Source organism: Ranitomeya variabilis, chromosome 4 (assembly GCF_051348905.1).
Source record: "Ranitomeya variabilis isolate aRanVar5 chromosome 4, aRanVar5.hap1, whole genome shotgun sequence".
Classification (NCBI taxonomy): domain Eukaryota; kingdom Metazoa; phylum Chordata; class Amphibia; order Anura; family Dendrobatidae; genus Ranitomeya; species Ranitomeya variabilis.
In genome coordinates, this window is record NC_135235.1 from 681,863,003 (window position 1) to 681,888,164 (window position 25,162).

General features: G+C 45.4%; 1 protein-coding gene across 1 annotated transcript in view; it reads right to left on the reverse strand.

Moving 5' to 3' along the window:
* Window positions 1–24,666, reverse strand: part of LOC143766304 (uncharacterized) — a 40,718-nt gene extending 16,052 nt beyond the window's left edge. The window contains exons 1-4 of the mRNA XM_077253873.1: window positions 24,629–24,666; window positions 585–734; window positions 277–456; window positions 70–193 (exon numbers count right to left, since the gene is read on the reverse strand). Of these exons, the coding sequence (XP_077109988.1) occupies window positions 70–193; window positions 277–456; window positions 585–734; window positions 24,629–24,655 (481 nt within the window). The 5' untranslated portion in view covers window positions 24,656–24,666. The remainder of the gene's footprint in view (window positions 1–69; window positions 194–276; window positions 457–584; window positions 735–24,628) is intronic.
* Window positions 24,667–25,162: the final 496 nt, after the last annotated feature.

Consider the following 25,162-nt stretch of genomic DNA (forward strand, 5'->3'; position numbering starts at 1 on the left):
TACAGGGACTGAATTTATTCTTTACATACAGATAATTATAGGCTGTCTGTATTTAGTCCTGTCTATTACCTGATAAGGTGAGGTGCTGGGGAACCTCCATTATGATGTTCTTGTACAGATCTCTGTGTCCTTCTAAATACTCCCACTCCTCCATGGAGAAATAGACGGAGACATCCTGACACCTTATAGGAACCTGACACATACAATGAAACCGTCATCCCCTCGATCCCTTCATAGTGTTACTGTATAATGTCCCAGCATTCCCAGCAGTGTCACCTCTCCAGTCAGCAGCTCAATCATCTTGTAGGTGAGTTCTAGGATCTTCTGGTCATTGATGTCCTCATGTATTAGGGGGTGAGGTGGAGGCCCCATGATTGGGCTCAGGGGTGTTACCCATCCCTCAGACACAGGGTCCTGACAGCGCTCACTAGAGATCTTCTTCACTACTGTGTAATCCTGGTTATGGAGAGACACATTAATAAATCTTACTACAGACATTTCCAGAGTCCTCACCTCTCCAGTTCTGTCCATCTGTTTTCCCATAGATAGGAATGATGTAATGTGAAGTCATCAGAATCTCTCACCTCTCCAGTAAGCCGGAAGAGGATCTCTAGGGTGAGGTGTAATATCCTGTCTGCCATCTCGTCTCTGTCCATATCCATCTTTGATTGGTAAATCAGGAAAATTCTCTTATGTAGAAAATCTTCACTGAGAGGATCAGATATTGTAGAGACCTGAATGAGAAGATGAGCCGATGTAACATCATAAAAATCCAGTGTAATAATACCATTACTGGAGATAATAAGGGAAACATATGAGGAGATTTATTATTATTTTACAGTATTTAGTTTCCTTCTTAACATCTACTAATAAAACCTATAGGTTTTAGGCCACAGACAACAAGCAGTTTCTTCCTTGGAGTCGGCAGCTGAATATGTTTCTCATAGACTCATCTTCCATAACGCTAATTCTCCTCTCATTTACCGACACTGGAATCGGCATTAGCAATACTGCAGGAGATATTCATTACACGTGACAGGAGAAATAACTACTTCATGATGATGACGACATCTTCATCTTCTACTACGGCTCTAGGAACATATTTGTCCAGAGTCCATCACTGACTCCATCACCACCGGCCGTCTATATGAATGTTTCCCGTCTTCCCCACACTGTAATCTTCTATCACGTTAGATCTCATGTCTGATTCACACACAGAAGTTTGAGGCTTTTATAAAAAGGTTTTTTTGTTTGCACAAACACGGACAGAAATCTGATCCCAAAGTCTCCATGTACAGTGATTTATGGGGTTTATTTCTGGCCTAAAGGTACCTTCACACGAAGCGACGCTGCAGCGATAGCGACAACGATGCCGATCGCTGCAGCGTCGCTGTTTGATCGCTGGAGAGCTGTCACACAGACCGCTCTCCAGCGACCAACGATGCCGAGGTCCCCGGGTAACCAGGGTAAACATCGGGTTGCTAAGCGCAGGGCCGCGCTTAGTAACCCGATGTTTACCCTGGTTACCAGCGTAAAAGTAAAAAAAACAAACAGCACATACTTACATGCGTCCCCCAGCGTCTCCTTCCTGACACTGACTGAGCTCCGGCCCTAACAGCACAGCGGTCACCGCTGTGCTTTCACTTTCACTTTAGGGCCGGCGCTCAGTAAGTGTCAGGAAGCAGACGCTGGGGGACGCATGTAAGTATGTGCTGTTTGTTTTTTTACTTTTACGCTGGTAACCAGGGTAAACATCGGGTTACTAAGCGCGGCCCTGCGCTTGGTAACCCGATGTTTACCCTGGTTACCAGTGTAAAACATCGCTGGGTATCGTTGCTTTTGCTTTCAAACACAACGATACACAGCGATCGGACGACCAAATAAAGTTCTGGACTTTATTCAGCGACCAGCGACATCACAGCAGGATCCTGATCGCTGCTGCGTGTCAAACGAAACGATATCGCTAGCCAGGACGCTGCAACGTCACGGATCGCTAGCGATGTCGTTTCGTGTGAAGGTACCTTTAGGCTTTCCTATATTACAAGAAAAACACCAGGAGAAAAAAACAGATATTAAAATGTTTCTAAATAAAATTGGCTCCCATAATTCTTGTAAAAAGAAAAAAACATGGAAAAAAGCAAAAGACATTTTATTTTTTTCACACAATAAACAATTGTTTAAAAAAAAATTAACTCTTTTGGGCCCCAGAGCAGCTGCAACAAAAGCCCTGGCAGTTTAACCACTTGATGCAAACATGGCATCGAAAGACGTAGTTACTTACCGGTAACGGGATTTCTCAGAGCACATGACAGCATCACGGAGAGAGGGGATCCGCCCTTCAGGGACAGGGAACCTAAAGATAAAAGGGCGGTACCTCTCCCTCGCATCAGTTGGTTTACAAAGCATCGGAGGGCCTCCAGGTTAATGACAACAATAAAAATATATATACATTATCATACTGCTTATCAGAAAGAAAAACACCGTGCCTATACATAAACACGCTACGAACAGTAAAACATGCTCACCACACACGTGATGGGAGGGAATTAGCGGCTGCCGTCTGAGAAATCCCGTTACCAGTAAGCAACTATGTCTTTCTCTATCCCCCATGACAGCATCACAGAGAGAATTACAGAGATTTGTAATTTAGGGAGGGGCCACAGCCTGAAGAACCCTTTTTCCAAAGGTCAAGTCAAACGAAGAGGCTAGGTCCAGCCGATAGTGCCTAAAAAAGGTTGAAGGTGATGACCAGCTGGCCGCCCTACAGACTTGTTCTACTGATACCTCCGACCTTTCCGCCCATGAGGTCGCCATTGCTCTTGTGGAATGAGCTTTCAGCACCTCGGGAAAGATATTCCCACTGGATGAATAGGCCAAGGCTATCGCATCTCTTATCCATCTCGCCAGGGTACTCTTGGAAGCCTTGAGTCCCTTTCTAGGTCCCTGGAAACATACTAAGAGAGATCCTTCCTTCCTACATCTCTGGGTGGACTCTAGGTACTGAACCAGACATCTTTTCACGTCTAGGGTGTGAAATCTTTCCTCTTCCCTATTCTAAGATAAGATCTTAAGAGGGGTTGAATCTATAGGCTCAAATGGGAAAACCTGTTAGGACAAGATTTAAATCCAAAGATCATAACTTCCGGCTAACCATCGGTTTAGACCTTGCAGCGGCTTTGGTGAATCGTGCTACCCATGGGTTACCTGCAACATCCTGATTATATAGTGCTCCTAGAGCTGCCACTTGTACTTTTAAAGTACTGACTGCTAGGTCCCATTCTAGTCCCATCGGTAGAAATTCAAGGATTTCGGTAATTGGGACCCCATCCTGAAGCTTTACCCCTGGGGTTGACAAGAATGTTTTCTATGTTTTGCTGTAAGCCTTCATAGTGACGGCATTCCTATTTTTTAATAATGTAGAAACTAAATTTTCCGAAAACCCTCTTTCCCTCGGCAGTGCCCCCTCAAATTTCATGCTGCTTAATGGAGGTTCGCTGTCTGAGGGTGGAACACCGGTCCTTGGGAAAGAAGGTCCGGGAGTCCGGCAGAGTCTAAGGATCGGTGACTGATAACATTGTTAGCCAGGAGAACCCAGTTCTTCTTGGCCAGAAAGGGGCTATTAATATTAGTCTAGATTTGTCTATCCTGACCTTTTATAGGACTGCTGGGACTTTGAAGGTACCGTCCAAACTGAGGGTTACCCGTCCTTTAGGGACAGGAAACAAATTGATGCGAGGGAGAGGATCCCCTCTCTCCGTGGTGCTGTCATGGGGGATAGAGAAAAAGGTGTGACAGAGTTTAGCTGAATGCCCTCTGCCCCCAAGTATTAGATAGTATGGGGCGGCCTAGTTACTGTGATACTTACATGCCTAATAATTGTGTCTGTGATAAAGAAACTTGGCACTCAACTTTTGAAGATATGAGGTAATTTTAATGCAGTCAAACTGTAGTACAGTATCCAGACGTTTCGGTCAAACAGTGACCTTCATCAGTGTAATAACAATGGAAAGAAATAACGCAAACAAAATAAATAATGAAATCAAACATCTATATACAGCTCTGGCAAAATTTAAGAGACCACTGCAAAATTTTCAGTTTGTCTGATTTTTCTCTTTATAGGTATATTTTTGAGTAAAATGTAAATTGCTCTTTTATTCTATAAACTACTGACAACATGTCTCCGAATTTCCAAGCAATACATTTTGTATTTATTTTCAGAAAATGAGAAATGGTCAAAATAACAAAAAAACGCATAGCTTGTAGACCTCAAATAATGCTAAGAAAACAAGTTCATAATCATTTGGAAACAACAATACTAATGTTTTAACTCAGGAAGAGTTCAGAAATCAATATTTTGTGGAATAACCATGATTTTTAATCACAGCTTTCATGCGTCTTGGCAAGCTTTCCACCAGTCTTTCACACTGCTTTTGGGTGACCTTATGGCACTCCTGATATAAAAATGTAAGCAGTTCTTCTTTGTGTGGTGGCTATCCATCTTCCTCTTGATTACATTCCAGAGGTTTTCAATAGAGTTCAAGTCTGGAGATTGGCCTAGCCATGACAGGGATTTGATGTGGTGGTCCTTCATCCACACATTGATTGATCTAGCTGTGTGGCATGGCACATTGTCCTACTAGAAAAAAAACAGTCCTCAGAGTTGGGAAACATTGCCTGAGCAGAAGGAATCAATTGTTTTTTACAGCATAACCTTGAATGCGGTTTGATTCATACATCCTTTGTAAAGATTAATCTGCCCAATTCTAGCCTTGCTGAAGCATCCCCAGGTCATCTTGGATACTCCACCAAATTTCACAGCGGGTGGATTGTACATCTCTCCAGGTCTCCATCTAACCATTAGACGACCAGGTGTTGGGCAAAGCTGAAAATTAGTCTCATCGGAGAATATTACCTTACTCCAGTCCTCTATGGTCCAATCCTTTTTGTCTTTGGCAAACTTTAGCCTGGCTCTCCTTTGCTTCTCATTGATAAAAGCCTTTTTTATAGCTTTACATGACTTGAGCCCTGCCTCTAGGAGCCTGTTACGAACTGTTCTTGCTGTGCACTTCACCCCAGCTGCCATTTGCCATTCCTTTTGTAGGTCACTTGATGTCATCCTGCGGTTGCTGAGTGATATTCGAATAAGATGACGGTCAACCCGGTCAGTGGAGAGTCGTTTTCGCCCTCTGCCGGTCTGTAGCTTCGTTGTCCCTAATGTCTGCTGCTTGATCTTATTGTAATGGACTGTCGTCTTAGACATTTTAAGGATGGAGGCAACATGACGCTCACAGTATCCCTCTGCTAGTAAAGCCAGAATTGAAGCCTTCTTTTCCTCACTCAAGATTTTATTTTCAACTCCTGTGGCATGATTAAAAGTTATTTTTTTATTCCTATTACTTTTGGGATATTACTAGCACTTGTTTTGCCATCCAGCTTGTCCTATTGCAAGAGGATTGTGAAGACCACAGCAGTGTTTTCTATACTTTCCTTCGTTAAATAAGATTTGGTTCAGATGATCACCTAATCAGAAGCACATTAAGTGCTGGAATGGAATGGCTGTCAGACATGTAGAGAAGCTGATTTTTATAAAATTGTGCAGTGGCAAGAGCTTTATATAAAACTTAGAGTATGTATGCATGTATATCAAGCCCCACCCATTCCACATGCAAAGCCCCATATAATATAAATATATATTATATACACATATACAGTGCCTTGCAAAAGTATTCGGCACCCTGGAACTTTTCAACTTTTTCCCACATATCATGCTTCAAACAAAGATACCAAATGTAAATTTTTGGTGAACGATCAACAAGTGGAACACAATTGTGAAGTTGAACGGAATTTATTGGTTACTTTAAATTTTTGTGGAAAATCCAAAACTGAAAAGTGGGGCGTGCAATATTATTCGGCCCCTTTAACTTAACCCCTTCATGACCCAGCCTATTTTGGCCTTAATGACCTTGCCGTTTTTTGCAATTCTGACCAGTGTCCCTTTATAAGGTAATAACTCAGGAACGCTTCAACGGATCCTAGCGATTCTGAGATTGTTTTTTCGTGACATATTGGGCTTCATGTTAGTGGTAAATTTAGGTCGATAATTTCTGAGTTTATTTGTGAAAAAAACGGAAATTTGGCGAAAATTTTGAAAATTTCGCAATTTTCACATTTTGAATTTTTATTCTGTTAAACCAGAGAGTTATGTGACACAAAATAGTTAATAAATAACGTTTCCCACATGTCTACTTTACATCAGCACAATTTTGGAAACAAATTTTTTTTTTGCTAGGAAGTTATAAGGGTTAAAATTTGACCAGTGATTTCTCATTTTTACAACAAAATTTACAAAACCATTTTTTTTAGGGACCACCTCACATTTGAAGTCATTTTGAGGGTTCTATATGGCTGAAAATACCCAAAAGTGACACCATTCTAAAAACTGCACCCCTCAAGGTGCTCAAAACCACATTCAAGAAGTTTATTAACCCTTCAGGTGTTTCACAGCAGCAGAAGCAACATGGAAGTAAAAAATGAACATTTAACTTTTTAGCCACAAAAATGATTTTTAGCAACAATTTTTTTATTTTCCCAAGGGTAAAAGGAGAAACTGGACCACGGACGTTGTTGTCCAATTTGTCCTGAGTACGCTGATACCTCATATGTGGGGGTAAACCACTGTTTGGGCGCACGGCAAGGCTCGGAAGGGAAGGAGCGCCATTTGACTTTTTGAATGAAAAATTGGCTCCAATCTTTAGCGGACACCATGTCGCGTTTGGAGAGCCCCCGTGTGCCTAAACATTGGAGCTCCCCCACAAGTGACCCCATTTTGGAAACTAGACCCCCCAAGGAACTTATCTAGAAGCATAGTGAGCACTTTAAACCCCCAGGTGCTTCACAAATTGATCCGTAAAAATGAAAAAGTACTTTTTTTTTCCCCAAAAAATTATTTTAGCCTCAATTTTTTCATTTTCACATGGGCAACAGGATAAAATGGATCCTAAATTTTGTTGGGCAATTTCTCCTGAGTACACCGATACCTCACATGTGGGGGTAAACCACTGTTTGGGCACATGGTAAGGCTCGGAAGGGAAGGAGCGCCATTTGACTTTTTGAATGAAAAATTATCTCCATCGTTAGCGGACACCATGTCGCTTTTGGAATGCCCGTGTGCCTAAACATTGGAGCTCCTCCACAAGTGACCCCATTTTGGAAACTAGACCCCCCAAGGAACTTATCTAGAGGCATAGTGAGCACTTTAAACCCCCAGGTGCTTCACAAATTGATCCGCAAAAATGAAAAAGTACTTTTTTTTCACACAAAATATCTTTTAGCCTCAATTCTTTCATTTTCACATGGGCAACAGGATAAAATGGATCCTAAAATTTGTTGGGCAATTTCTCCTGAGTATGCCGATACCTCATATGTGGGGGTAAACCACTGTTTGGGTGCACGGCAAGGCTCGGAAGGGGAGGCGTGCCATTTGACTTTTTGAATGGAAAATTAGCTCCAATCGTTAGCGGACACCATGTCGCGTTTGGAGAGCCCCTGTGTGCCTAAACATTGGAGATCCCCTACAAGTGACCCCATTTTGGAAACTAGACCCCCCAAGGAACTTATCTAGATGCATAGTGAGCACTTATAACCCCCAGGTGCTTCACAGAAGTTTATAACGCAGAGCCGTGAAAATAAAAAATAATTTTTCTTTCCTCAAAAATGATTTTTAGCCCAGAATTTTTTATTTTCCCAAGGGTAACAGGAGAAATTGGACCCCAAAAGTTGTTGTCCAGTTTCTCCTGAGTACGCTGATACCCCATATGTGGGGGTAAACCACTGTTTTGGCACACGTCGGGGTTCGGAAGGGAAGTAGTGACGTTTTGAAATGCAAACTTTGATGGAATGCTCTGCGGGCGTCAGGTTGCTTTTGCAGAGCCCCTGATGTGCCTAAACAGTTTGAACTCCCCACAAGTTACTCCATTTTGGAAACTAGACCCCCAAGGGAACTTATCTAGATGTGTGGTGAGCACTTTGAACCCCCAAGTGCTTCACAGAAGTTTATAACGCAGAGCCGTGAAAATAATAAATGTGTTTCCTTTCCTCAAAAATATTTTTTTAGCCCAGAATTTTTTATTTTTGCAAGAGTAACAGGAGAAATTGGACCCAAAAGTTGTTGTCCAGTTTCTCCTGAGTACGCTGATACCCCATATATGGGGGTAAACCACTGTTTGGGCACATGCCGGGGCTCGGAAGGGAAGTAGTGACGTTTTGGAATGCAGACTTTGATGGAATGGTCTGCGGGCATCATGTTACGTTTGCAGAGCCCCTGATATGCCTAAACAGTAGAAACCCCCCACAAGTGACCCCATTTTGGAAACTAGACCCCCCAAGGAACTTATCTAGATGTGTGGTGAGCACGTTCAACCCCCAAGTGCTTCACAGAAGTTTACAACGCAGAGCCGTGAAAATAAAAAATAATTTTTCTTTCCTCAAAAAAGATGTTTTAGCAAGCAATTTTTTATTTTCACAAGGGTAACAGGAGAAATTGGGCCCCAATATTTGTTGCCCAGTTTGTTGTGAGTGTGCTGATACCCCATATGTGGGGGTAAACCACTGTTTGGGCACACGTCAGGGCTCGGAAGGGAAGTAGTGAAATTTGAAATGCAGACTTTGATGGAATGGTCTGCGGGCGTCACATTGCATTTGCAGAGCCCCTGATGTGCCTAAACAGTAGAAACACCCCACAAGTGACCCCATTTTGGAAACTAGACCCCCCCAAGGAACTTATCTAGATGTGTGATGAGCACGTTCAACCCCCAAGTGCTTCACAGAAGTTTAGAACGCAGAGCCGTGAAAATAAAAAATCATTTTTCTTTCCTCAAATAAGATGTTTTAGCAAGCAATTTTTTATTTTCACAAGGCTAACAGGAGAAATTGGGCCCCAATATTTGTTGCCCAGTTTGTTGTGAGTGTGCTGGTACCCCATATGTGGGGGTAAACCACTGTTTGGGCACACGTCAGGGCTCGGAAGGGAAGTAGTGACATTTCAAATGCAGACTTTGATGGAATGGTCTGCGGGCATCACGTTGCATTTGCAGAGCCCCTGATGTGCCTAAACAGTAGAAACACCCCATAAGTGACCCCATTTTGGAAACTAGACCCCCGAAGGAACTTATCTAGATGTGTGGTGAGCACTTTCAACCCCCAAGTGCTTCACAGAAGTTTATAACGCAGAGCCGTGAAAATAAAAAATAATTGTTCTTTCCTCAAAAATTATGTTTTAGCAAGTAATTTTTTATTTTTGCAAGGGTAACAGGAGAAATTGGACCCCAACAGTTGTTGCCCAGTTTGTCCTGAGTACGCTGGTACCCCAAATGTGGGGGTAAACCACTGTTTGGGCGCACGTCGGGGCTTGGAAGGGAGGGAGCACCATTTGACTTTTTGAACGCAAGATTGGCTGGAATCAATGGTGGCGACATGTTGCGTTTGGAGACCCCTGATGTACCTAAACAGTGGAAACCCCTCAATTCTAACTTCAACACTAACCCCAACACACCCCTAATCCTAATCCCAACTGTAGCCATAACCCTAATCACAACCCTAACCCCAACACACCCCTAACCACAACCCTAACCGCAACACCCGTAACCCTAATTCCAACCCTAATCCCAACCCTAACCCTAATCCCAACCCTAACCACAACTGTAACCCCAACGCACCCCTAACCCTATCCGTAACCCTAACCACAAGCCTAATCTTAACCCTATTTCCAACCCTAGCCCTAATTCCAACCCTAACTCTAATTCCAACCCTAACCCTAAGGCTATGTGCCCACGTTGCGGATTCGTGTGAGATTTTTCCGCACGATTTTTGAAAAATCTGCAGGTAAAAGGCACTGCGTTTTACCTGCGGATTTACAGCAGATTTCCAGTGTTTTTTTGTGCGGATTTCACTTGCGGATTCCTATTGAGGAACAGGTGTAAAACGCTGCGGAATCCGCACAAAGAATTGACATGCTGCGGAAAATACAACGCAGCGTTTCTGCACGGAATTTTCCGCACCATGGGCACAGCGGATTTGGTTTTCCATAGGTGTACATGGTACTGTAAACCTGATGGAAAACTGCTACGAATTCGCAGCGGCCAATCCGCTGCGGATCCGCAGCCAATCCGCTGCGGATCCGCGGCCAATCCGCTGCGGATCCACAGCCAAATCCGCACTGTGTGCACATGCCATAACCCTAACCCTACCCCTAACCCTACCCGTAACCCTAACCCTACCCCTAACCCTACCCCTAGTTCTAACCCTAACCCTAGTGGAAAAAGAAAAAAAAATATTTTCTTTATTTTATTATTGTCCCTACCTATGGGGGTGATAAAGGGGGGGGTTTATTTATTATTTTTTTTATTTTGATCGCTGTGATAGAACCTACCACAGCGATCAAAATGTACTCTGTAATGAATCTGCCGGCCGGCAGATTCGGCGGGCGCACTGAGCATGCGCCCGCCATTTTGGAAGATGGCGGCGCCCATGGAGGAGGCGGACGGGCACCGGGAGCCTCGGTAAGTATAAGGGGGGGGGAGATCGGGGCACGGGGGGGGGCGTCGGAGCACGGGGGGTGACATAGGAGCACGGGGGGAGCGGACAGGAGGACGGGGGAGCGGAGCACAGGACGGAGGGGACTACGGGACAGATCGGTGGCTTGGGGGGGCGATCGGTGGGGAGGGGGGGGGGTCACTTCAGTATTTCCAGCCATGGCCGATGATATTGCAGCATCGGCCATGGCTGGATTGTAATATTTCACCAGTTTTTTAGGTGAAATATTACAAATCGCTCTGATTGGCAGTTTCACTTTCAACAGCCAATCAGAGCGATCGTAGCCATGGGGGGGTGAAGCCACCCCCCCTGGGCTGAAGTACCACTCCCCCTGTCCCTGCAGAACGGGTGAAATCGGAGTTAACCCTTTCACCCGCTCTGCAGCGACGCGATCATTCCATGACGCCACATAGGCGTCATGGGTCGGATTGGCACGGGTTTTCATGACGCCTACGTGGCGTCAAAGGTCGGGAAGGGGTTAATACTTTGTTGCGCCACCTTTTGATGCGATTACAGGTGCAAGTCGCTTGGGGTATGTCTCTATCAGTTTTGTACATCGAGAGACTGAAATTCTTGCCCATTCTTCCTTGGCAAACAACTCGAGCTCAGTGAGGTTTGATGGAGATCGTTTGTGAACAGCAGTTTTCAGCTCTTTCCACAGATTCTCGATTGGATTGAGGTCTGGACTTTGACTTGGCCATTCTAACACCTGGATACTTTTATTTGTGAACCATTCCATTGTGGATTTTGCTTTATGTTTGGGATCATTGTCTTGTTGGAAGACAAATCTCCGTCCCAGTCTCAGGTCTTTTGCAGACTCCAACAGGTTTTCTTCAAGAATGGTCCTGTATTTGACTCCATCCATCTTCCCATCAATTTTAACCATCTTCCCTGTCCCTGTTGAAGAAAAGCAGGCCCAAACCATGATGCTGCCACCACCATGTTTGACAGTGGGGATGGTGTGTTCAGGGTGATGAGCTGTGCTGCCTTTACGCCAAACATATCGCTTTGCATTGTTGCCAAAATGTTCGATTTTGGTTTCATCTGACCAGAGCACCTTCTTCCACATGTTTTGTGTGTCTCCCAGGTGGCTTTTTGCAGGTGGCTTTTTGCAAACTTTAAATTACACTTTTTATGGATATCTTTGAGAAATGGCTTTCTTCTTGCCACTCTTCCATAAAGGCTAGATTTGTGCAGTGTACGACTGACTGTTGTCCTATGGACAAACTGTCCCACCTCAGCTCTAGATCTCTGCAGTTCATCCAGAGTGATCATGAGCCTCTTGGCTGCATCTCTGATCAGTTTTCTCCTTGTTTGAGATGAAAGTTTAGAGGAACGTCCGGGTTTTGGTAGATTTGCAGTAGTATGATACTCCATCCATTTCAATATGATCACTTGCACAGTGCTCCTTGGGATATTTAAAGTTTTGGAAATCATTTTGTATCCAAATCCAGCTTTAAATTTCTCCACAACAGTATCACGGACCTGCCTTTTGTGTTCCTTGGTCTTCATGATGCTCTCTGTGCTTCAAACAGAACCCTGAGACTATCACAGAGCAGGTGCATTTATACGGAGACTTGATTACACACAGGTGGATTATATTTATCATCATTAGGCATTTAGGACAACATTGGATCATTGAGAGATGCACAATAAACTTCTGGAGTGAGTTTGCTGCACTAAAAGTAAAGGGGCCGAATAATATTGCACGCCCCACTTTTCAGTTTTTGAACTTCCACAAAAATTTAAAATAAGCAATACATTTTGTTCAACTTCACAATTGTGTTCCACTTGTTGTTGATTCTTCACCAAAAATTTACATTTGGTATCTTTATGTTTGAAGCATGATATGTGGGAAAAGGTTGAAAAGTTCCAGAGCGCGGTGAGCATTTATATTGGTACATGGTCTCCATATATGGTCTCCATCGTGGTATGTGCTGCTTCCATCCTGCGCCCTAATCTTGCTGTGTGCTGCTACCATCTTGCGCCCCCTTTTTGTCATGTGCAGCCCCCATCCTGCGCCCCCTTCTTGTCATATGCAGCCCCATCCTGCGCCTTCATCCTGTTTTGTGCGCCTCCATCTTGTCATGTGCTACTCTCTTCCTGTGCCCTCATCCTGCGCCCCAAATCCTGTCATGTGGTGCTCCCATCCTGCACCCCCATGCTGTCATGTGCCGGTCCCATCCTGGTAGGTGCTACTCCAATTCTGTGCCCCCATCCTGTCATGTGCTGCTCCCATCCTGCACCCCCATGCTGTCATGTGCTGCTCCCATCCTGGTAGGTGCTACTCCAATTCTGCGCCCCCATCCTGTCATGTGCTGCTCCCATCCTGCGCCCCCATTCTGATATGTGCTGCTCCTATCCTGGTATGTGCTACTCCAATTCTGCGTCCCCATCCTGTCATGTGGTGCTCTCATCCTGCGTCCCCATCCTGTCATGCTGCTCCCATCCTGTGGTCTCATTCTGTCATGTGCTGCTCCTATCCTGCACCCCCATTCTGTCATGTGCAGTAAAAAGTCACTGGCTTGCTGCGCTGACGTATTTTCTATATATATATATATATATATATATATATTCAGTATAAAGTGGCTGGATTCCGCCGCTGACGTATTTTATATATAGATTCAGTATAAAAATGGCGCCAGAAAGCACGGACCGCGCAGGCGCCGATTCTAGCACCACAACCCTCCTGGGCCACAATCCTCATCCAAGGATGCGTAACTCTGTGGAGTCCAGATTGCGCAGGCTTATCGCACAGTCTATAAAGGCTTCGGACAGAGTGACGCTCTTAGCATTATAATATATCACAAAAAAATAGAGGGAACACTTAAACAACAGAATATAACTCCACGTAAATCAAACTTCTGTGAAATCAAACTGTCCGTTTATGAAGCAACACTGTTTGACAATCAATTTTACATGCTGTTGTGCAAATGGAATAGACAACAGATGGAAATTATTGGCAATTAACAAGACACATCTCAGTACCAATGCTTTCTGGCTGATGTTTTGGTCACTTTTGAATGTTGGTTGTGCTTTCACACTCGTAGTATCATGAGACGGACTCTACAACCCACACAAGTGGCTCAGGTAGTGCAGCTCATCCAGGATGGAACATCAATACGAGCTGTGGCAAGAAGGTTTGCTGTGTCTGTCAGCGTAGTAGTGTCCAGAGGCTGGAGGCGCTACCAGGAGACAGGCCAGTACACCAGGAGACATGGAGGGGGCCGTAGGAGGGCAACAACCCAGTGCAGGACTGCTACCTCAACCTTTGTGCAAGGAGGAACACTGCCAGAGCCCTGAAAAATGACCTCCAGCAGGCCACAAATGTGCATGTTTCTGCACAAACGGTTAGAAACCGACTCCATGAGGATGGTCTGAGTGCCCGACGTCCACAGATGGGGGTTGTGCTCACAGCTAACACCGTGCAAGACACTTGGCATTTGCCACAGAACACCAGGATTGGCAAACTCGCCACTGGCGCCCTGTGCTCTTCACAGATGAAAGCAGGTTCACACTGAGCACATCTGACAGATGTGACAGTCTGGAAACGCAGTGGAGAGCGATCTGCTGCCTGCAGCATCCTTCAGCATGACCGGTTTGGCAATGGGTCAGTAACAGTGTGGGTTCCTCCTAATGCAGGACAATGCCAGACCTCATGTGGCTTGAGTGTGTCAGCAGTTCCTGCAAGATGAAGGCATTGAAGCTATGGCCTGGCCTGCCCGTTCCCCAGACCTGAACTTGATTGAACACATCTGGGACATCATGTCTCGCACCATCCACCAATGTCACGTTGCACCACAGACTGTCCAGGAGTTGGCGGATGCTTTAGTCCAGGTCTGAGAGAAGATCCCTAGGAGACCATCCGCCGCCTCATCAGGAGCATGACCAGGTGTTATAGGGAGGTCATACAGGCATGTGGAGGCCACACACACTACTGAGCATCATTTCCTTGTCTTGAGGCATTTCCACTAAAGTTGGATAAGCCTGTAACTTCATTTTCACTTTGATTTTGAGCATAATTCCAACTCCAGACCTCTGTGGGATATTAGTTGTGATTTACATTGATAATTTTTAGGTTTTATTGTTCTCAACACATTCCACTATGTAATGAATAAGGATTTACAACTGGAATCTAGGATGTGGGATTTTAGTGTTCCCTGTATTTTTTTGAGCAAATGTATATATATATATTTTTTTTTAATCTAATTATTACAAATGAACCATAATTCTGCAGCTTTGACATAAAACAGTCATCAATGCAGAAAATCCTAATACAACTAGCAAGATGCTAAAACCATGATGAGGAGGCAAGGAAAGCAGCAACATCCAAATACCATCAAAGGGCTGTAAATACAGCTCAATGGGAAGAATAAAATCCGCACCATCAATCAAACATATGCCCTGGTAGTTATCAGATACCCTGCTGGCATAGTGAGCTGGCCAAAAGAGGAGATGAGAGCTGCAGATGTGAAAACACGAAAGCTCCTCACAATTCTTGGAGGTCTCTACCCTAAGTCTAGCACCCAAAGATTGTATACCAACAGAAAGGAGGGTGGTCGGGGCTTGATAAGCATCCAAGCCACCATCAAGGATGAAACAAGGAGTATCCAGGAATACATCAGAAAAATGGCACCATAAGATGATATGCTGAGAGAAAGCCTAAGGCAGCAACAACAACAGATCGGAAAGGAAGAACAAGAACATGATGCGCCATGGCAAGACAAGCCGCTGCATGGGATGTACAATAGACAGATAATGGAGGTGGCTGACATGGAGAAATCCTACCAATGGCTGGAGAAAGCTGGATGCCGAAACAGCACAGAGGCCCTAATCACAGCGGCACAAGAGCCAGCACTAAGTACCAGATCCATAGAAGCAGGAATCTACCACACAAGACAAGACCCAAGGTGCAGACTATGCAAAGAAGCCTCAGAAATCATCCAACACATAGTGGCAGGATGCAAAATGCAAGCAGGAACAGCGTATACTGAACTCCACAACTAAGTAGCGTGAATTGTATACAGGAATGCCTGCATAGCATATGGGTGAAGTCCCCCTAAGTCCAGGTTGGAGACCCCAGAAAAAGTGGTGGAGTATGAAAGGGCTAAAATCTTGTGGGACATCAACTGTTCATGTAGGAATGCTCGGACCCAACACCCATAATGTCGTGGTGCACCATCTTGCTGGAAAAACTCAGGGAACGTGCCATCTTCAGTGATTAACTGAACAGTTTCCTGGAAAATGGATTAGCCTTCGTGGGCCAGCTGCATGGCCACCAAGGTCTCCCGATCTGACCCAATTAGACTTATCTTTGGGGTCATCTGAAGGCAATTGTCTATGCTGTGAAGATATGAGATGTGCAGCATCTGAAACAATGGATACTGGAAGCCTGTGCTAGCATTTCTTCTGAGGTGTTGCTATCAGTGTGTCAGAGTGGGAGATGAGGGTTGCATTGACAATCCAACACAATGGGCAGCACTTTGAACACATTTTATAAGTGGTCATAAACTTGTAAATGACTCATGAAAGAATAAAGTTATGTTAAAACCAAGCACACTTATGATTCCTGGAGTGGACTCACTAGATCGTGGTGATGACCGTTCTCAGGCGAGCTGACCAGGTGGAACTGACCCCTATACAGGGATCGTTAGGGGCAAGCCTAGGAGGGAGATACACCATGATAGCTTGTGCCAGTGGGGCGGCTCGGGAGACATCAAGGAGAATCAGGGTACTCACCGAGGACCAGACAGGTGGAGCAGCCACAGAGAAAACTCGGGACTCAGGACACGGCAGGGTTCACACAGAGGGTACCGGATACGGGACGGAGCAGAGCACGCACTAAAAGCGTACAGGACTAGCAGAGCACGCACGCACTGGAAGCATACAGGGACAGAGCAGAGCACGCACGCACTGGAAGCATACAGGGACAGAGCAGAGCACGCACACACTGGAAGAGTACAGGAACAGAGCAGAGCACGCAATGGAAGCGTACAGGGACTGAGCAGAGCATGCACTGGAAGCGTACAGGGACGGAGCAGAGCAAGCACTCGCTGAAAGTGTACAGGGACTGAGCAGAGCACGCACGAACTGGAAGCGACAGGGACTGAGCAGAGCATGCATGCACTGGAAGCGTACAGGGACCTGACGTACTAAAACCTAAGCGGCCTAGCGTGCATGTGCGGGGAACGGGATCCCCAGCACGGCCGACAACCTGGAAGAGGAGGAGGAATGCGGCGCGGGACCCGGGAAGCTAGGTGAGTATCACAGCGCACCGTAATACACACCATTGTTTTTCTTGTGAAATTCTCAATAAGTTTGATGTGTCCCATGACTCTCTTTCCATTTAAAAAAATAAAGTTGGATCCAAAATGGCCGACTTCAAAATGGCCACCATGGTCACCACCCATCTTGAAAAGTTTTCCCCCTCCCTTATACTAATGTGCCACAAACAGGAAGTTGATATTACCAACCACTCCCACTTTATTTAGGTGTATCCATATAAATAGCACACCTTGTATAAGTATGTATGTGTATATCTATCTATATAATTGTCTAAGGGGTACTTCCGTCTGTCTGTCTGTTACGAACTTCCATAACGGAAATCCCGCGTCGCTGATTGGTCGCGGCCGGCCGCGACCAATCAGCGAGATTGGGGCGGGATTTGAACACTGCTTCACTTTTTACTATTCATACTGCCTATGCAGCATCAATGGTAAAAACATAGAATGTTAAAAATAATTTAAAAATAACCCAAACATTATATTCTCACCTTCCGAAGTCCGCCGCAGCCTTTCCCGCTCCAGTCCCAAAAATGCATTGTGGCACTGACTCGAGATCATGTAGCGGTCTTGCGAGATGATGACGTAACGGTCTTGCGAGACCGCTACATGATCTCGACTCATTGCCGCAATCCATTCTTGGGACCGGAGCGCGAGGAGCATCGGTAAAGGCCTCGGCTGGATCCGGGGGCCGACGGAAGGTGAGTATATAACTATTTTTTATTTTAATTGTTTTTTCAACAGGGATATGGTGCCCACATTGCTATATACTATGTGGGCTGTGTTATATACTGCGTAGGCTGTGTTATATACTGCGTGGGCTGTGCTACAGTATATATTACGTGGGCTGTGCTATATACTACGTGGCTGTGTTATATACTGTGTGGGCTGTGCTATATACTATGTGGGCTGTGCAATATACTACGTGGCTGTGTTATATACTGCGTGGGCTGTGCGATATATTATGTGCGATGTGCTATATACTATGTGCCTGTGCAATATACTACGTGGCTGTGTTATATACTGCGTGGGCTGTGCTATACACTACGTGCCTGTGTTATATACTGCATAGCCTGTGTTATATACTACGTGGCTGTGTTATATACTACGTGGCTGTGCAATATACTACGTGGCTACGCTATATACTACGTGGGCTGTGTTATATACTACGTGACTGTGCATTCTAGAATACCCAATGCGTTAGAATCGGGCCACAATCTAGTATCTTAATATATACTTACCTTGTAATGTCTTCACATCCTGTTCTATCCAGATGTGTCCGGATCCCAGAATTCCAAGCGGCGGGAGTTCACTGACTTCCATATTGGGACAACCAAGTGATGGGTGTTTCAGTATGGAAACTGCTGGTGGTACCAGCCTCTTGCAAGGGACCACCTACGGAACACCATCGCACCACACACTGTATACGCCGTATGCACCACACACACACTGTATATGCCGTACGCAACACACAGCTCCTGGGCAGGGGAGGAAGCAACAGACAATACTGACATTACAGCAGGAGATCGCAGAGGATACATTTGGTGAGGTAAAATATTGTTTAAAAAACAGTCAGTGAAATATTTTACCTGAGAAAAGAAATCCTCTGTTATCCCCTGCTGTAATGTCAGTATTGTCTTTTGCTTCCTCCCCTGCCCAGGAGATGTGGTATGCTCCGTACGTGGTCAGACACAGACAATTCACAGGTCAAAGATTAGAGGACATGAGAAGAGAAGACAGCAGATGAGGAGAGAGAAAGCGCACAGGGGTGAGAGAGAGAGCACATGGGGGGAGACAGCTCAAAAGAGACAGCACATGAGGGGACAGCACAGGAAGCAGAGAGACAGCAGACAAGGGGGATAGCACATGGGGTAGAACGGTCAAAGAAGAGAGCACAGACGGGAGAAGTCAGCACATGGGGAAAGACAGAGTGGATAGCTGGGTGAGCACATGGGTGAGAGATTCTCAACGCTGCAAAGCCTGCCCCCATCGTGACATTACCGCCCTCCCGATGTGATAGCAGCGGGCCTCCATCTAGTATATAATAAATATCTAATATATATATTTCATAGGCACAGCTTCTTGACCACAACAGGTTACACTGCCTGTTTTGCCCATAGCAACCAATCATTAAGCATCTTTCATTTCACCAGAGCTGTTTAAAAGATGAAAGCTGAACTGTGATTGGTTGCTGTGAGCAACAGTTTTCCTTGTAGACAGCTGTGGTAACTGGGGCCTATTATTCTTATCATTTCTATGGTGTTATTGTCCTTCTGTAAAGCTGGAAATAACACAGTTTATTACCGTGCCAACACAGACCACCCTCTGACACAGACTGCAAGAATCAGGAACTTTTCTTTGTCTCGCACGAAGCATCTCATTAACTTAAAAATTCAAACACAGATTTAAAAAAGAAACACAAGACGGATTTCTCCAACCCAGGTATCATTTTATTCAGTGTAACAGCACCAACCTGACAATGCCTGGTTCGCTTTAAACTTATTTGACTTATTTGTACATCTGCAACTAATGCCACTCTAAATTAGTCCTTCTTTACAATTTCTAACTAAATGGTATTACACTCGGGGTGGAGCCGCTGCACTGAAATGCTCTGTGCTGCGGGGACACTGTGCCTCCACCGTGTACAGACGGGAGGGAACCTGGAGATGACTTACAGGTATATACACTATATACAGAAGGAGATGACACACAGGTATATCCTATATACAGGAGGAGATGATACACAGGTATATACTATATACAGGAGGAAATGACATACAGGTATATACTATATACAGGGGGAGATGACACAGGTATATACTATATACAGGAGGAGATGACATACAGGTATATACATTATATACATGAGGAGATGACACTGGTATATACAGGAGGAGATGACACAGTTATATATTATATACAGGAGGAGATGAAACACAGGTATATACAGGAGGAGATGACATACGTATATAGTATATACAGGAGGAGATGACAGAGGTATATACTATATACAGGAGGAGATGACACAGGTATATACATTATATACAGGAGGAGATGACATGGTGTTACGGAACTTCAACACAGAACTAGGATAGAAGGGGGAAAACTGAACCTGCACTGAGACTAGGCTGATACCCTACGATGGAGAGGACGACCCATTCCTTGTGAATAGGCCCACCCACGATCCTAGGATAAACTCAGCGAAGACCTATAGATAGGGGGAAGGAGGTCCCTGAAAGATCTAAGGACTGGGTATAAAAACAGGTAACCTCCTAATAGAAAACACAGAGACGGTTGCAGAAACCAACTGAAAATAGAAACTAAGGATAGCAGAACCAGAGATCCCAGAACTGCCCAATATCAAACACAGAAAGCTATCAAAGCACATAGCCAGAACTCTAGCGGATTAACACTGTTGTCCAGCAAGGAATGGGAGGCAGGTGCTGGGTAATAAAGGGTGATACAATCACCTGACCTAAGGCCACCCAGCACCATGAGAAAAAGACTAGCAGCCAGAAACCCACAACAAGATGGTGGATGGTCAAAAAACAAAACAGATTCTAACAACAGGTATATATGTTATGATTTTCCCAATGGCAGGGAAATCAAAATAACAACGGACTAGCTCTCGGGTGATGGGAACTAAAGTGACCGTGACCTGAACCTGACACGACACTGGAAGTAGCCGGGGAGTGTTTCCTACGATGCCCTAGACACCACGCGCCAGCCGGAGATCTAACTACCCCTATCAGAGGAATATACAGGCCTGCCTTACCTCCAGAGATGAACCCCAAAAGGAGATAGTAGCCCCCCACAGATATTGACGGTGAGTCAAGAGGAAAAGACATACGTAGGATGAACAGCAGATTTAGCACAGTGAGGTCCGCTTACTAGATAGCAGAAGTACAGGAAAGAGTCACTTCACGGTCAACTTCAAAACACTACTCAAAAACACCATCCTGAAATTACTTTAAAACTCCAGTGACAACTCATGCCACTGGAGTGGCAATTCCAGTCCACGAGAGCTTCCAGCTACAGAGAGTCACATTGCAAATAGCTGGACAAAAATAGAATAAACTAGAAACAAAATTCAACTTAGCTGAACAGGATCTTGAGGCAGGAGAATGCAACAGAATGCTACTGATACATTGTTGGCCGGCATCAGACCAGCAGCCAAGCAGCCTTAAATAGGAAACTCCCCTAATGGGTGTCAACAGGTGATCAAGGATAGAAGAAGGCAAATAAGTGGCACTACCATAAAACACCACCGGGGGAGCCCACAAACAGAATTCACAACATATATACTATATATAGGAGGAGATGACATACAGGTATACATTATATACAGGAGGAGATGACAGGTATATACTATATATAGGAGGAGATGACATAGAGGTATATGCTATATACAGGAGGAGATGACACACGTATACATTATATACAGGAGATGACATACAGCGACAATTTGTGTGCAATATAATCATTATAATTTGTTATAACTAACCACAGTTCGTTACTATGCCCCGGCAAAGCCGGGCTCTTCAGCTAGTGATAAATAAAGGTCATCATGACCTCGGTAACAGGGAGGGCTACATGAGTTACATTACTGTAAATTGTATAAAATACTGCTTATGTGAATAAACTAGAAAAAGTGACTTGCTCACAACCAGTGTGCATGTTTTTCTCCGAGCACTCGTTATCTGAGGGCCTAATCTCTTAATTCAGCCTCACTGCGGATCCAACATACCTGACTTTGGGTCAGAACAAGAACAGCTACAACACAAGGAAACTGTTCTAAGTGTGCTCATGTAGCTCAGAATGAGGGCTCCCACACAGTATGATGGCCTCCACAGACCCCACACAGTATAGCCCCCACAGCACCTCACACAGTATTATGGCCACCACAACCTGCTACAGAAAATAAGGACCCCCACTCAGTATGGAGACATTTATAGTCTACCACAGCCCCCCATATCCAGGATAATGGCCCATACAAACTATATACTCAGTATGAGAGCCCAAACAGCTCTTCTCTTAATAAGCTGCCCCCACAATTCCTGATGTTTAAACACACACACACTACTCAACCCAACCCTGTTTCCGAGGTGCGCTGCTCCAGTCTGGGCAGTGTGAGTACTGAGGCTCCATACTACAGGTGTGATGTGGTGACGTCATTGTGCCTGCAGTGCATGGAGTCTCAGACTCACAGGAGAAGGCTGAATGGTGGATCAGGAGCTGTCGACTCCCTGATTCACTATTCTATTCAATGGTATCACTGTCATGAGAGTGTGGATATTGCTGAAATTGTGATGATGGGAAGAAGAGGATGACCAATATCAAATCCCACTGAGCCCTCTCAATTCATAGGCATAATAGTGACTGAGTGGGCTACGTTATGGATGCTACGCCCCTGCCCATCCAACTATTGTATGGTAAATATCTCATAGGTCTTGAGTTCATTAGTATCTGCACCAAGAATGAGGCTAAGAAAGTATTTATTAATTAGACTAAATGGTGGCCCGATTCAAATGCATCGGGTATTCTAGAATATGTATGTCCACGTAGAATATTGCCCAGCCACGTAGTATATTGCCCAGTGATGTAGTATATTGCCCAGCCACGTAGTATATTGCCCAGCCACATAGTATATTGCCCAGCCACATAGTATATTGCCCAGCCACGTAGTATATTGCCCAGCCACGTAGTATACAGCACAGAGCCACGTAGTATATTGCCCAGCCACGTAGTATATTGCCCAGCCACGTAGTATATTGCCCAGCCACGTAGTATATTGCCCAGCGACGTAGTATATTGCACAACGACGTAGTATATTGCCCAGCCATGTAGTATATTGCACAGCCACGTAGTATATTGCACAGCCACGTAGTATATTGCACAGCGACGCAGTATATTGCCCAGTTACGTAGTATATTGCCCAGCCTCGTACTATATTGCCCAGACACGTAGTATATTGCCCAGCCACGTAGTATATTGCCCAGCCACGTAGTATATTGCCCAGTTACGTAGTATATTGCCCAGTTACGTAGTATATTGCCCAGCGACGTAGTATATTGCCCAGCGACATAGTATATTGCCCAGTGACGTAGTATATTGCCCAGCAACATAGTATATTGCCCAGCGACGTAGTATATTGCCCAGCCACGTAGTATATTGCCCAGCCACGTAGTATATTGCCCAGCCATGTAGTATATTGCCCAGTTACGTAGTATATTGCCCAGCGACGTAGTATATTGCCCAGTGACGTAGTATCCAGCACAGAGCCACGTAGTATATTGCCCAGTGACGTAGTATACAGCACAGAGCCACGTAGTATATTGCCCAGTGACGTAGTATACAGCACAGAGCCACGTAGTATATTGCACAGCGACGTAGTATATTGGGCAGTCGCGTAGTATATTGTCCAGTTACGTAGTATATTGCCCAGCCACATATGTCACAGGTTAAAAAAATTAAAATAAACAAATACTCACCTTCCGCAGGCGCGTTGTAGTCCTGTCGCCTGTGTGGGGTGCAGGCGGCAGCTTCTGGTCCCAGGGTGTGATGACGTCACGGTCACGTGACCGTGACGTCATGGCAGGTCCTTCTCGCGCAGGACCTGTGATGACATCGCGGTCACATGACTGTGACGTCATGGCAGGTCCTTCTCCCAGACCATCCTTGCCACCGGAACGTGCCACTTGTATGGACCGGCCAGAGCATCGCGAGGAGTGGAAAAGGCAGCGGCAGGTGAGTATCTAATGATTTTTTTTTTTAATTATTATTTTTAACATTAGATGTTTTTACTATTGACGCTGCATAGGCTGCGTCAATAGTAAAAACTTGGTCACACAGGGTTAATATCGGCGGTAACGGAGTGCGTTACCCGCGGCATAACACGGTCCGTTACCGCCGGCATTAACCCTGTGTGAGCGGTTACCAGAGGGGTGTATGCGGGCACCGGGCACTGAGTGCTGGGAGTAAGGAGCGGCCATTTTCTTCCAGACTGTGCGCGTCGTTGATTGGTCGTCGGCGTTTTGCCACGACCAATCAGCGACTTGGATTCCATGACAGACAGAGGCCGCGACCAATGAATATCTGTGACAGACAGAAGGACAGACAGACGGAAGTGACCCTTAGACAATTATATAGTAGACGTCGGTGGTCAGTGAGGGGGATGGAAACATTACACTGTGTGTGGTAGGATGGTTGTAGTGTGGAAATATCTTTTATGTGAGAGATGCCAGTATTGTGGAAACATTATACTGTGTGAGGGGCATCATGTACTGCATTTGTAGAAAAGACTGCCATCTGCCGTCCACATGGGACACTGCAAAATCAATGGGAAGAGGGAGAGTTTCAGGAAGGAAGAGTCTGGATGGTACACCAGGTAAGTGACCTAGATGACACAGTTTCCTGATATTATAAAGGCCACAGCCCCAAAGCCAGAACAGATTTGGTGCCAAGCAAAGGAACGGAGTGCGGGGAAGAATCTGAGGTACCAGGTCGTGGGACAGTGCTGAGGCAGCTGGTTGTGGGAGAAGAACCCGGCTTACAGGGGCATAATGGGGCATTACACCATGTGAGGGGCAGGAAAGGGGCCCTGTACTAGGAGAACAATCCATTCCCTCACTTCCTGTCTTCCATAGTTGGGTCGCATGTATCTATTACAGGAAACAGAACAAAAACGTAATGATTCGCATAAAGTGCCAACAAAAACACCGGAAGACTCTCAGTAATGGGGAATCTCCAGCACCTACCTCCACCTGCAGAGCCGCACACCACATATATGGCTGCTCTGTGCACAGGACCTGTGATGAGGTCACATGGGGGGAGGAGTCAGGGGTCACATGATCAGGGGCCTCAGTGAATGATATCCGCAGTGAAGACCCTACATGGAAACTTCTCCTCAGTCAGTGACATTCCCGCCATTATTCCCCCTCACTACTGGCACAATTACCCCGCGCCGCCTTTTCTACACAGTGTTATGTGTGGACTGTAACGTGTGATTTCTCTGGAGACAAATAGACCCCACACATGAGGGAATTATCACCAGTTACCGGACGTCTACTGTATGGCGGCATATGATTGTGCTATCGACTTCACACCAGGAGCTAAAATGCCGAAATCTCGTTTATTTAACACCTTTTGGAGTCCGGCTAAGGCCGGAGACACACTGGTGCGAGATACGGCCGAGTCTCGCTGGTTAAAAGCAAGCTGTGGCACCTGCACTCCGGAGCGGAGCGTGCAGCTGCATAGCAATACATGGAGCCGCACGCTCCGCTCCGGAGTAC